Source organism: Papio anubis, chromosome 5 (genome assembly GCF_008728515.1).
Source record: "Papio anubis isolate 15944 chromosome 5, Panubis1.0, whole genome shotgun sequence".
In the NCBI taxonomy this organism is placed as follows: domain Eukaryota; kingdom Metazoa; phylum Chordata; class Mammalia; order Primates; family Cercopithecidae; genus Papio; species Papio anubis.
In genome coordinates this window covers 109,348,463-109,362,739 of record NC_044980.1, presented here as the reverse complement: position 1 = coordinate 109,362,739, position 14,277 = coordinate 109,348,463, and the positions used below count along the sequence as shown (strand labels likewise).

The 14,277-nt window shown below is 45.2% G+C and overlaps 1 protein-coding gene, 1 long non-coding RNA gene and 1 pseudogene across 7 annotated transcripts in view; 2 read left to right on the top strand and 1 right to left on the bottom strand.

Annotated features, from left to right (window-relative positions):
* Window positions 1-2,145, bottom strand: part of LOC103885346 — a 60,935-nt gene extending 58,790 nt beyond the window's left edge. Inside the window, exon 1 of one of the 2 annotated variants that reach the window (XR_004183805.1) lies at window positions 1,852-2,145. This is a non-coding gene — a long non-coding RNA (uncharacterized LOC103885346). The remainder of the gene's footprint in view (window positions 1-1,851) is intronic. The other variant, XR_648379.4, reaches the window with a different exon arrangement.
* Window positions 1-6,094, top strand: part of SEMA6A (semaphorin 6A) — a 133,548-nt gene extending 127,454 nt beyond the window's left edge. For 2 of the 4 annotated variants that reach the window (XM_009208927.4, XM_009208929.4), the window contains one exon: window positions 1,832-6,094. In XM_009208927.4, coding sequence (XP_009207191.1) covers window positions 1,832-3,030 — 1,199 coding nt within the window. In that variant the 3' untranslated portion in view covers window positions 3,031-6,094. The remainder of the gene's footprint in view (window positions 1-1,831) is intronic. The other 2 variants (XM_003900017.4, XM_009208928.4) reach the window with 2 other exon arrangements.
* Window positions 4,473-6,094, top strand: LOC108586391 (annotated as a pseudogene). The gene has a single exon (XR_001903663.3). The product of XR_001903663.3 is annotated as an uncharacterized LOC108586391 (transcript).
* Window positions 6,095-14,277: the final 8,183 nt, after the last annotated feature.

Here is a 14,277-nt window from a genome sequence, read left to right as displayed (position 1 = left end):
AGCTGTGACAAAGACAACATTTCAGTAGAAGTTTAAGGGTTGCATGTTGTGGGTTTGGGAAGGGGTAGAGATTTTTATTTCCTTTCATTCTAATTCTGTGCCACTGATACCTGCCAGTAAAATACATTAAACATATTCCAGAAAGAGTTGATTTAGTAGATGAAAAATGTGTCTCCCGAGACCAGAGAAGGTACATTTTCTGTCTTGCTATCATTTCCATAATAGGAACAATGTTTACATTTCTGCAGCCCATGCAGTGCCTCTAATGTATGCGTGTTCTTTCACTCTCCAGAGGCAGGAATTGAGGTATTTGAGATTTTATTTTTTAGCGACTGCATCAAGCACTTAAGATCTGACAATTGTGATGTGTATTCTCACTTGGCATTAAAAAATAAAAGCTTCAGTGTTTGCATTTGATTAGAGTCGCTCAGCTGGGTGGCTGATTAAGCAGGAATAGCGAAAGCACCTTCCTTCGGAAACACTGAATCCTGGTTAATGTAGTGTAAGATTATGGACGGGTGTAGTCACGTAATTTTTATTAAATTGAAGAGATTAGCTCTGCTGAAAAATCTCACTGTGACAGCAAACTCTAGGTGCAATAATGGGACCTAACACTTAAACCCACTACAGTGCCCCAAACGGTCTTATTTCTAAATCTTCTTTCAGTTCCAATGAGAGAGCTTCATTCAAGCTTCATTCAAATATTCAGCATATTCACCTGAAATTGAGTTGGCACTGTTGTTGTTTTTTTTTTTGAGAGGTGATGCAAAATCAGCACAAACATTTGTAGTCTGTGAACTTTAGCTTTATTCTCTCAGTGTAAATAAAAACGACACACACTGTCTTTCCTCTAGTTGCTTGAAAGGCAAACATACTTTTCCCCAGACAGAGGCTCGGGTGGCCACAAGGGGGTCATCGGAAAACATCCCAACTGGAAGCCTAGAGTGTTGTGTGATTTGTTCGGTTAACATGCGTAAAATTGTTGCCTCTTCCTCCAGACTCAGGATAACTTAGTTATTCCAATTCTAGGAGGGGAAGATTAAAAAGCCATAAAGAGGGAAAGAAAGATAAATAACTTTTGAAAGCCAAAACCTCCCATATTCCATGGAGTGAAGCAGAGTAGAAAGTGCAGGTACTGAAGAGAGTGAACAGCACTTTTCCTTCCTTCCCTCCTTTCCTTCCTTCCTTCCTTCCTTCCTTTCCTTCCTTCCTTCCTTCCTTCCTTCCTCCCTCCCTCCCTCCCTCACTCGCTCCCTTCCTTCCTTTCTTTCTTTCTTTTTTGAAATGGAGTCTCGCTCTGTCACCCAGGCTGGAGTGCAGTGGTCTGATCTCCGCTCCCTGCAACCTCCACCTCCCAAGTTCAAGCAATTCTTTACCCTCAGCCTCCAGAGTACCTGGGATTACAAGCCCCTGCCACCACGCTCGGCTAATTTTTTTATTTTTTTATTTTTATTTTTATTTTTGGTATTTTTAGTAGAGACGGGGGTTTCACCATCTTGGCCAGGCTGATCTTGAACTCCTGACCTCGTGATCCACCTGCCTTGGCCTCCCAAAGTGCTGGGATTACAGGCATGAGCCATGGCAGCCGGCCTGAACCACACTTTTTTAGACAACAAAGAAGGCTACAAATGGAGTCCATTTACATACTGCACACGAGGGGATTGGGGAGGATTAATTAGTTAATGTTTGGCAAGCTGAGCTTGGAAGACAAGTTGTGCAGAGGTGCTATTGTCACTTATTACTGTTATTAATTAACAAGGTGAATGCTAAACAAAAACAAGCCTCGGGGTGTGCTTTCATTTCTTAACGCCATATGCGATGTCTATTGCAGGAGTGATTCGGGAAAGTTACCTCAAAGGCCACGACCAGCTGGTTCCCGTCACCCTCTTGGCCATTGCAGTCATCCTGGCTTTCGTCATGGGGGCCGTCTTCTCGGGCATCACCGTCTACTGCGTCTGTGATCACCGGCGCAAAGACGTGGCCGTGGTGCAGCGCAAGGAGAAGGAGCTCACCCACTCGCGCCGGGGCTCCATGAGCAGCGTCACCAAGCTCAGCGGCCTCTTTGGGGACACTCAATCCAAAGACCCGAAGCCGGAGGCCATCCTCACGCCACTCATGCACAACGGCAAGCTCGCCACTCCGGGCAACACGGCCAAGATGCTCATTAAAGCAGACCAGCACCACCTGGACCTGACCGCCCTCCCCACCCCAGAGTCCACTCCAACGCTGCAGCAGAAGCGGAAGCCCAGCCGCGGCAGCCGCGAGTGGGAGAGGAACCAGAACCTCATCAATGCCTGCACAAAGGACTTGCCCCCCATGGGCTCCCCTGTGATTCCCACGGACCTGCCCCTGCGGGCCTCCCCCAGCCACATCCCCAGCGTGGTGGTCCTTCCCATCACGCAGCAGGGCTACCAGCATGAGTATGTGGACCAGCCCAAAATGAGCGAGGTGGCCCAGATGGCGCTGGAGGACCAGGCAGCCACCTTGGAGTATAAGACCATCAAGGAACATCTCAGCAGCAAGAGTCCCAACCATGGGGTGAACCTTGTGGAGAACCTGGACAGCCTGCCCCCCAAAGTTCCACAACGGGAGGCCTCCCTGGGCCCCCCGGGAGCCTCCCTGTCTCAGACCGGTCTAAGCAAGCGGCTGGAAATGCACCATTCCTCTTCCTACGGGGTTGACTATAAGAGGAGCTACCCCACGAACTCGCTCACGAGAAGCCACCAGGCCACCACTCTCAAAAGAAACAATACTAACTCCTCCAATTCCTCTCACCTCTCCAGAAACCAGAGCTTTGGCAGGGGAGACAACCCGCCGCCCGCCCCGCAGAGGGTGGACTCCATCCAGGTGCACAGCTCCCAGCCATCTGGCCAGGCCGTGACTGTCTCCAGGCAGCCCAGCCTCAACGCCTGCAACTCACTGACGAGGTCGGGGCTGAAGCGTACGCCCTCGCTAAAGCCGGACGTACCCCCCAAACCTTCCTTTGCTCCCCTTTCCACATCCATGAAACCCAATGATGCGTGTACATAATCCCAGGGGGAGGGGGTCAGGTGTCGAACCAGCAGGCAAGGCGAGGTGCCCGCTCAGCTCAGCAAGGTTCTCAACTGCCTCGAGTACCCACCAGACCAAGATGGCCCGCGGCAGAGCCGAGGACGAGCCGAGGACGCTGGGTCCTCCTCTCTGGGACACAGGGGTACGCACGAAAATTGGGCCGCGTGGTTTGGTGAAGGTTTGCAACGGCGGGGACTCACCTCCATTCTCTTCCTTCACTCTTCCCCCACACCCTACAATAGGTCGGTCCCACAAAAGACTTCAGTTATCATCACAAACATGAGCCAAAAGCACATACCTACCCCATCCCGCATATACACACACACATGCACACAACACACACACGCACAGAGGTGAACAGAAACTGAAACATTTTGTCCATAACTTAACGGGACGTGGCCACACTGGGTTTGCGTTCCAACCTGCAAAACACAAATACATTTTTTAAAATCATGAAAATTTAAAAAGACAAAAAAAAGAATTCATTGATAATTCTAACTCAGACTTTAACAATGGCAGAAGTTTACTATGCGCAAATACTGTGAAATGCCCGCCAGTGTTACAGCTTTCTGTTACAGCAGATAAATGCCATGTTGGGCAACTATGTCGTAGATTTCTGCTCCTCCTCTCTTTTAATGAAATAACGTGACCGTTAACGCAAGTAACTCTTTATTTATTGTTCACCCTGTTTTTCCTTAAGGAAAGGACTCTTCCAGATATCCTATGAACAGCTCTTCCGAAAGCCCATTGAAAGTTAAACTATTTAACGTGAAAACCATTAACTGGAATAATTGAGTTTCTTTATTTTTACAATAAATTCACTGAGTAAATAAGTTGGAGCTGGAATTCTGAGCTTTGTGTTTGGACTGTCTGGTCTGTAGCTAAAGGAAAAAGTTAGGAGAGGAATATTTATTTAAATCTATCAGTTCATTTGCTGGTCAGGTCTCTGGCCTATAAACATGCAAAAAAATTAATTCATGTCAAAGTCCTTCCAGATCCTAATTTCTAAAGCAATCAGGAGAGAAGCTTTTAGAATGGCACATCATATCCTATTGGTGCCAACATGGTTTTGTCCATGGTTCCGACTTTCTGTGAAGGCACCAGCTTGCAATATGCCATCTCATTTCATGTTGCATGTGAGACAGCAAACAAAATCCACAAACGGTGTGAACTAATTAATATGCTGGCTGCTACCTTGCATAAATTAATGATTTGATCACACAGGTTCTTCGTGGGGTTACATCTGTGAATAGCCTGTTTTCCACATGTAAATTTGTGCCTTACACCTTGAGTTGTGTACACGTGTAGACTGTCATTATGATCAACTTTTCCCCCTTTTGAAATAAGTGCAGATATTTATTTAACCCTCCCTTCCCCCCACCCCCCCTCCAGCCCTCTGGAAGACTGGAGTCAAGCAGATGGAAGAATGCAGTGGTGATAGTTGTCATGCTACAGCCTGAGAACGCTGGGCAGCACCACACCCTCCAATGCACACTGCCTTCTAGTTGTGCCAACTCGAACCACCCTTTGGCTGTGCTGCCAAGCATGGACCCCAGTGTTGTGGGTGGCAAATCCCCTTTCATCCTCGAGAGCTCCCTGCTTCCCTTAGATTATTTCAATACGGTGATTAGCAAATAAGGATTTGCTAGCAGAAAAGGGACTAACGTCCCATTCCTCTTTTCTGCTGTGTCCACTGGCTAGAGAGCAGGCTGTGTGTGGTTGGGCAGACACCTGGGAGGAGTCCCCAAGCCATGTGCATAGCACACACATGCAGTGCACACAAAGAAATGACATGGAAATAGATGCAGGCAGGCTGGTCCCTGCTGTGATTAATGAGTAACTCCAGGTACAAGGCCGACCACAATGGATGCTGCAAAAACGTTGACTGGGGCAAAGGATTTTTTGTTTTATTTTTTATTTTGTTATTATTGTTTTTAGGGGATGGGAGGTGATGTGTGTTTTTCTCCCCTTGGTTTTCATTTGCTCAACACAAAAGGGACTTTTGTTTACTCTATCATGAACAAAGGAACTGTCCACATACTGTAAACCATGAGCAGTGTTGTTGTTGTTTTAAACAGTTATACAGTATATTTGGTGGTCTCTTTGTCCGTTTTTATTTCCAGTTGGATCTTCTGGGTTTAGTTTTGTCTTTAAAAAGAATTCAAAAAAAGACTGACAATGACAGTTTTGAGTTGGATAGTGAAAAAGTGGAGCCTCCATAATCAGTTGGTTGCCTTCAGACCTAAGTACTTAGCTGAGGGTGGAGCCCTTTGTTCCAAAATCCATTGCAGTTTTGCTGTTGTTAGGGGTAGGTGATGGTGGTGGTTGTTTTCACTTTTTTTTTTTTTTTTGGCTTTTGTAATGGAATCCATGTTCACATCCTGTAAACTCTGTCCCCTGAAACCCTGAAGTATTTTCTAGAAATTGAAATACTGTTTTCTTCCTTGAATTTTCTCTAGAAATGCAGAAATTAGGAAGGCGATGGGTCTGTATCCCCTGACCCCTTCTTTCCCATGCTTGACTCCCGAGAGTACTGGCTGTACAGTACCCATCATTGACGTGAGCGGCTGTCTTGTCCAGTATTTGTGGGCCTCACTGCCTCAGCTGTTAAGGAGACCTGTGTCAAAACTTACATCCACATTCCTACGCCCCCACAACCCATCACTTCTGGTGTTAACCCTAAAATACCCACATGTATTGAGCTGGTCTTCTGCATTTAAGTATTTCTTCCCATTTGTTTTCCCCACTGTGTGTGGGGGGAGGGTCCATAAACCCAAGTGTGCCTTTGCTTTCCACCCTTGCTAGACACTGGTAGATGCAACAAATTCAGATTTGTATTTGTTGTAAAGTTGTAAAAATATTGTGATGTCACCAATTTTCCTTCCATCTCCACATCCCCTAACATCTGATTCACGACTTAATGTATGTTGTAAAAAAGGAAAAAAAAAAAAAAAAAAGAAAGAAAAGAAAGGGAAAAAAGGAAAAAAGCAAGGAAAAGGCTCTTTATTACTTAAAAGTAATAAAACCTGACTGTTCTACATTATCTTTTGTGTCCTGAATGCTTTTATTTATCTCTTAATTTTTCCTTTTCAAGCTGCTCTCCCCACCCTTTGTGGGTATGATTCTACTCTTTCCTCCATTTCTGTCTGGCTTCCAAAGCGTACATAACTATAGAGTTTGATGTATTTGTTTGCAGTGTCCACACCCAGCCACCCCCACCCAAATTATTGACGGTTTCTCTGCTCAAACCCAGCCTGGAGCAGGATTTTAGCAGAAGCCATCGGTAATTAAAAGGCAGAGCACGCATTGGCTCCTTCTATTCATTTTATGCATTTTCTTTTTATGGGCTTGTTCATCATCAAACATTTATGGTAGGCTTGATAGTTTAAGAGATCAAGGCTAGGATTTTAGTATGTAGGGTCCACTAAAAATAGATCTTTGCACAGATGTGACTTCAGTCTTTTTACATATTAATAAGGTGGAGGGGGCTGGATTTTACTCCTTGTTAGCATTTATCTTTTGTAACCCAGTAGACACGGTTGGAGGTATATTGGGACACAGCGCTTGATTCTTCTTTTGCAAAAGAGCATTATGAAATGCCTAGATCAGGTTTTCCTCTAGGGGTGTTTTTAAAACAATTATTTTAATAAGTCTTCAGCTATAGTATTTTACTTTTGACCCTCTGACTTTTTTTTTTTTTTTTTTTTTTGATGTTTTAAGTCAGTTGACTGTGGGAAGCTGCAGGTTGAGGCCTCAGTTCATACCTATAGTAACCCAGTAACCTTTAGATTGCCATCTCCAATTGTGTTTCTTGAATTACATCCATAGCGCCTGGCTCTGTTAGGCACAAAGTTGACTAGAATGTAGTTTCTACCTCCTCATTTGCAAGGAGAGACTGACATGGCCATTGTAGTTGCCATTTGGAGGTAAGAACAAAGTACTGATGAAGCTCCCTAGATGTTAGGGTCACAATATTTGTGCTGGTTCTTAAAGAACGAGTTCTCTGAACAACTAGCCCAGGCAGAGGGGACATCCTTTGCAAAGGCACCAAGTGTGCTCTTTGGGAAGCAAAAGGTTCAGCAGGCCTTGTGCGGGGTCTGTGAGAGAGCTTGGCAGGGCAAGTCCAGGAAAGGGGGGTTGGAGACAGGCCAGGAGGGACCTGGTTCCCATATGCTAGGATTTTAGCTGAAGCAGGAGTGCTCCCCTGCTTTGGAGTAAATAAAACAACAGACACTTGTGCTTGGGAAAGCTACTTGGCCATTATGTGGGAAGTGGATTGGCCCAGAGAGGGACGGCAGGTCAGCTGGGCAGTTTGCCAGATGGCATGTCAAGTGTGTAAGAGCAACACAAGTGAAAACCCCACATCCAAGGTCAGATTCTTTAGGACAGACTCAGCTCTGTGGTCGTCCCTTTTTGCCAGAAAGAACTTCCGTGGTATGTAATTGGCAGGTTAGCTCTGTCCAGTTATACCCAAATGTCTGGTTATACCAAACTGACAGAACGACCAACATCTAGCATGATCCTTTCATTTTAAAAATGGGGGAAGCTTTGCAAGGCTGAAGTGGGTGGATCACGAGGTCAGGAGATTGAGATCATCCTGGCCAACATGGTGAAACCCCGCATCTATTAAAATGCAAAAAATTAGCCAGGCGTGGTAGCATGTGCCTGTAGTCCCGGCTACTCGGGAGAATAGGGGAATCGCTTGAACCCTGCAGGTGGAAGTTGCAGTGAGCTGAGATTGTGCCACTGTACTCTAGCCTGGTGACAGAGCAAGACTCCATCTCAAAAAAAAAAAAAAAAAAATCCTGGGGGAAGCTGAGGTCCGCTGAGTGAAAGGATTTGCTCATGCTCCAAAACTAGTGGTAGAACAGCTATTCTGAAAACAAATTCATAGTCTCTTTCCTCCATTCATTCAGATCAGTAGAGTAATACTAGCTAGAAAGATTTGATCCCGCTCACCTATCTAGATAGCATCCCCATCTTTCTCAGTCATCCTTTCTCATAGGAAGCCCTTCATACACACCCACCCTTCACCAGCTGGGCTTCCTAGATCCCCTCATCTGGGCCAAGGCAAGGGGTTGGAAAGAAGCTTGGATCATGTAGGTTTGAAGCATACAGTCCCCGCAGTGCAACCTGATACTTGGTCTCGTGGCTTTTGCTGCAGTCAGCTTTGTTCTGGGCTGCTGAAGAGGTGAAAGAGGCTGAACAGGTGTAGCCAGTATTTTATCTGGAGCCCCGGGGATGTCCCTGCTCAGACACAAAAACTGCCTCAGACAACCCTGATTTTTTATTGTGTTTGCTTGCTTGCTTGATTTTTACAAGGTTAAAGGTTTCTGCAGTGCTTTTAGACTGTTTTTCCAAAGCAGTGGCTGTCCTGATGCAGCTACCAGGCTAGGTGTTTCATGGGATCAGAGATGACATCTTGGACCTGAATGTTTTCCTCAAGGGCCATGTCAGATAAACACAAAAAACTGGTCTCATTGTTCAGCCTTGTAATTTGGCAGAAGCCAAATCAGATGCTCCTGGACCCCAGTGCCTAGGTTTTACTGCCTGAACAAAAGCTCTTTCAACAAAAAGTCATTCAGCAAGTAAAAGTGTCAGAAAAGCACCTCTCATTTCAGACACTGGTACATTTTGCTTGAGGGGAAGTGGTGAGGGGAATTTAAAAGAACCCTTTAGTAACAAAATAACTTGATTAAGAGCATAATCCTTTTCCTGGCTCAGCCCTGTGACAGCTGGGTGCTTGGACTCAGTAACCCTTAGAAACCCACATCTCTCCCTTGTCTTAAAACCAGGTGATGACGTGTCTCTTCTACAGAAGTGGGAAGGAAGGGCTCACATTTATTGATTGGGACTGTCAGACAGATGGGGATCTTCAATATTCCATTTAGAGTATTGTGTATCCCTCACTCTAACCCCCCCGGGGAAGACTGGAGTTAGGGGGCGGTTGACCTCTACAGAGGGTTACGGCTGAACTGATGTGTATTAAATGCGGCTGGCAGGGAAATGTGCAGATGTCCCTCTAGCAAATGGAAATGAAATTTGAGCAAATCAAGAGAGGCAGCTGAATAGTGGGGGGTTTCTCATTCCCCTCTGCAAACACATCTATGCACACATGTGCATACACAAATGTCACGGGGCTTTTTCCTCTTGGTGTCTAGTATCAAAAATGTCACAGAGGTTGGAACCCATGTATACTGACCAAGTGGTCCTTTTGGGAGGGCGTTCTACCCTTTCCCTGGTAAAACATGGGTTCCACTTAAGCACTTTCTGGTCAAAGGTGAGTGTCATAAACTACGGTTTAAGAAATGGGACCCAGGACGTTTGCAGAGGAGACGAGACACAGGTCCCTGCTAGCCCACTGGCACTGGCTGAGGCAGCTAACAACTTTTTCATTCTTCCTAATCACCTTCAGATAGAAGACTCTCTTGAGAATCATTAACGTCATTCCCAAAGCAAGTCATCCCTCCTGCTAACAGGCTGCAATAATGGTCCAAATAAGGGGAAGCTAATGAAGGGGGAAAGTTGGTAACCATGAAATCAGAAGCACTTTTCATTGATGGATTTCAAGAGGAACAACAACAACAACAACAAAACAGATGAGGGTGACATTGTATAAAATATCAAATGCCAGGACACTAACATGAAAGAAACTCATGCAGATTCTTAGGGGTTTCCTAGGATGAGAAAGATGATGAAAAACCATTTCATGAGCCAACCACTCTCTTTTTTCCTGTGCATCACAACTGCCCTTACCACACACATTATGGGGTGCTCAGAAAGTGAGCTGCTCCTAGCAAACTTCATATTAGTTCCCTGGCATGAATACTGAACATTTTGCACATCTAGTCCCATGTCAAAGCAGAAGTGTGAATTTCAGTAATATGGCTAAGGTTTATTTAATAAAAAATGAAAAGTGGAAGGGTACCCCCCACCCCCTAGAGGGGGGCAGGGCTTCCAATTGTCAACAACAATGACATTTTGCATTTGTAGCACTTTACAGCTTGCAGATATAATCTTGTCCATTATGTTGCATAATCCTAATAACAGCCTAGTGGGGTGGGCAGCATATATATGATTGTCCCCACTTCAAAGAAACAGGAGTTTAGAGAGAAGGGATCTATTGAGCACTGATCAACATAATAATGCAGTCATATTTCAAAAACCTGTGTGTCCACATCACCCCCCTCAGCTCTCTTGGGGACACCTTAGTTTACACAATTACTCCGCTTCACTGAAGGGAAAGAGTCTCCTACAGCATTTCCCAGGGGAGACCGTTACAACAATAAAGTCCCCAAAATAAAGGCTAGGCACACACATTCTATTTTAAGGGCATTGTGCTCTAATATTTTTCCATCGTTAAAGAACACATCTCTTCCTTCCTGCGTCTGCAGAGCCCTGATGCCAGCAGTGTTATTAGGAACTGTCAACAAAGCAGGAAAAGAGGGAGCTGAAGCCCAAGACAGGACCTCCCTTCTGGGGGCGCACCCTGCCACTTTAGTGGCTGTGACACCAACTGCCTCTGTGAAAGAAAAAGGATGAAAGCCTCAGCTTTTGTAGCTGCTTCATCCTGTTCAGTCCACAGAGATCACAAAAAAAATTTAGGAAGCTTATAAGAACCCAGGATGAATCAGAAGCAGAGAAGAAGAAATTCCCTGTACCTAGAAGGGTGAAGAACTTGTCCAGCCTCAGAACATGGAGGTAAAGTTAGTTTGAAAGTAAGAGACATGTAAGAAATATCCACTGTTGTCATTTCACTTCAGCTCCACGGTCACTGTAGCACAACGGGTACCAAAGCAACCATCTGACTTTAACCCTGATATCGATGATTGAATGATTTTGTTGAGTGCCTAGAAAAATCTTCCACTAGGAGACAGAAGAGAGAGCTCAGCTCTACTTAGGGACCCGTCTTCCTCCTCCATGTCGCTACCCCTCATTCCACGTTGCTACTGCCACAGACAAACCTTCCTTGAGTTAGTGAGCTGTAAGTGCGTGTGGTGCAAGACAGACAGCACCATCTTCTCTGGCGTGGGTGCCCAGCCTTCCTCCTGCCCTCGGGGCAGCAGTGCCTGGCTGATCATCACACAGACCTATGCTATGGCACTCTGAATAAGCCAGCATCTTCCACTCACCCCTCTCACAAATGACCTCCGACAGATTCCACTCAGAGGGAGGAGAAAATGGGCATTCTTCTTAGAACCCCCGCTGTTCTCTTTGTGTTTGCTTGTTGCTGTTTGTTTGTGAGACAATTGAAGCCCTGTTCACAGTAAACAAAGCCTTGTCTCTGAACACAAATATGCTTCTTAGTGAATAGGGAGAGGCTTGGTTGCAATCAACTATGGCAGCTCTGGTATAAAATATATATGTAATTCCAACTGCCTTGCAATGATTACTTAATTATGTACCCAATAAAGGTAACTACTCTGGAAACAATTAACTTTCCCTGATCAGACGGGTCAGAGTCCATAGCCAGTCAACTTTGGAAAGGAAATTATATATTCCAAAGTGGTGTGTGTGTATGTGTGTGTGTGTGTGTGTGTGTGTTGCGTGAAACAAAGTTGTCTCTTGAAGACTGACGTAGGTGTTGACTGATTTGAATTCTTATTTGTGTTTAATTTTATTTAAGAACCAAAGATTTATTCCCCTCATTTCCAGGGTGAAGAGAAAGCCTGTGATCACATTTCATGCTTGGGGAGAAAAGATAATGTGTTAGACTTATATGTATGAATAGAAACAGGTAAATAGTCATATTTCCTTCTAACTTTGTAATTTAAACAGCATAAGTCAGTAGGGAAGGGTTGTAATTGAAGCCAAAGTAAGTGAGGTGAAAATTACTTGGTGTTGGAGCATCTGCATCTCATTTTAATTAGGTGACTGTAATAGCAAGATCAAAAACTTTTCCTTGTCACTCAATCTGTTGGGCTTTCTAATCGAGAAACCAAAGGGATTGTTTTGTCTTCAGGAAAGGGTGACCTAAAACAATCCTCTCCAATTACCTAGGCAGAGCAGCAGACAGATTTGGGCTCAGAGATGAGTGAGGCTCAGGGAAGGTGTGTTGTGAGACCAAGGTACTCTAAGACCAGCCCCACAAAGGCCAGCCCCTAAAGCCTTTAGGGACAGTGATTCTTAATTTGGCAGCTTGGAGTTTTTTCCCTTCCCACAAGGCAAAGTAGCTTAGAAGAAAACGCATCACATCATGAGTCTTGTGGGCCTGGGTTCTAGTCTGAGCTGGCCTCACCATTTGTGGGTCATCATTTGGGACAGTCTTTCAAATTCTTGGCACCTCATTTTCCTCATCTGTACAATGGACTTAATGATAGCTGCCCTGCCTACCTCACAGGAGTGTGTAAAAGTCACATGAGGTGAATGTTCCACCTCTTCTCCAATGGGATATGCTCCTCTTCTTCAATGTGCATACAAAATGAGATCCCAGTCCTCTAAGTTTTCAAATTAAATGACTTTGAGTTCTCATCCTGCTGATAATGAAAATGTCTTTTTCTCTTCCGTAAATACTCCTTATCTGTCAACAAAAGCAGCCAGAGGGACCAGTTAAACAAAAGCCCTGCCTAGTCTGATAAAGAGTTCTGGCTCCTTTTCACAGATGAAGCCATCTCAGCCACGTGATGCCCATATCAAGGCCTGGGGGGCTCCACACACTGCAACGCTGTCTTCCTTGTCCATTCCCAGATGAAGAGTCCAGGGAGAACTGTTTATGCTCTTGATGCAGGGCAGGCAAGCCAAAAGTGGAGCTTAGCCCACAAGGGTTCTTGGCTTTGCCCAGGAAAGAATCCAAGGGCAAGCCAGAGGTAGAAGCAAACAACTTGATTGAAGAGGCAGTGTTACGGCGCTATGACTACTCCTTCAGTGCAGGGCTACCCCTTAGGCAGAGGGTAGTGGCTCAGGAGTTTCCAGTCATATTTATACCCACTTGTAATTGCGTGCAGATTAAGGGGTGGTTTATGCAGAAATTTCTAGGGCAGGGGTAGTAACTTTGGGGTCATTGGTTTATTGCCACGGAAAGGGGCGGTCACTCTAGGTGTTGCCATGGCAATGACAAATCGACATGGCTTGCCAGTGGGTGTGTCTGATTGAAAGCTGCTACTGCTCAGGCTCTCTTTTAGCTAGTCATCAATCTGGTCCCATGCCAAGCCCCTGCCTCTGGAGTGGAGTTCCCCCTCCTACCTCATTCTCACTGACTTCTGCCTCCCTTTACCACCTGGTGCTCTTCCTGACTGCTCAGCCCACTCTTGCCTCCAGCCAGGACATTGAGGCCTAGAGAATGAGGCCCACAGTGCACTGCAGGAAGGACAATTGTAAACACTCCCTGTGTTCGGTCCATGAGGCTTACACTCATGGACATCAGTACATGATACTTGGTGGTGTTGGCTTGCCTGTCTACTTTGGTGCCATGCTCTTTGAACTGATTCACTCACAGCCATTTTCCCTAAGCACATCTGTGGTGCTGCCCTGTCCAGGCCCAAAGTGTTTACATTCTGAGCTACAGATGGCCTGGATAGAAGTAGCAGTTACTCAGTCCTAAGTTTATCCCTGTCTCTTGTCCCAAGAGTTTGTGACATTCTTTACAAGGAAAAAGCTCTACCTTATTTCAACTACAAAGCATTATACCAAATATGTGATGGTCATTATTATACTTCTAATGGTACTGAAAGATCTAGTTCAACACCCACCTTTTAAAGAAAAATAAACCAAGACATAAGAGGTTGCTCAATTGCACACTGCTCATTTGTGGCAGATCTAGGAGTACAAGGCATGTGTCCCAATTTCTAATTCATTGTAAGAGACAACACTCTATTAAAGTACAGACTTCTAAATTGTAATCCCAGAATGTGGAGGCTGAAAAAAAAGATAGAAATTGATTTCACTCTCATGTAGCAGCCCAGAAGCCCATGGTCCAGGACTGTGGGACAGCTCTTCAGTCTTCAGTGAGTAGCTTCCATTTCAGGTTCAAGCAGCTCTTCTAATTATGCCAATTTCTTAGTCAATAGGAAAGCCAAAGAGAGAGTGGGTGCAAGAGTATGCTGAGTCATTTTGAAGGGGTAACCCCAGTGGTTGTGTGGAGTACTTAGCTCACACCCCATGGACAGGAATATAATCCCAGGGTCACACTGAGCAGCAAGGGAGGCTGGAAAATGCAGACTTTGGGGCCTTGTGCTCTTCTGAAATTCAGAGGTGTGCATCATTTTTGTAAACAAGGGAGATTAAAGA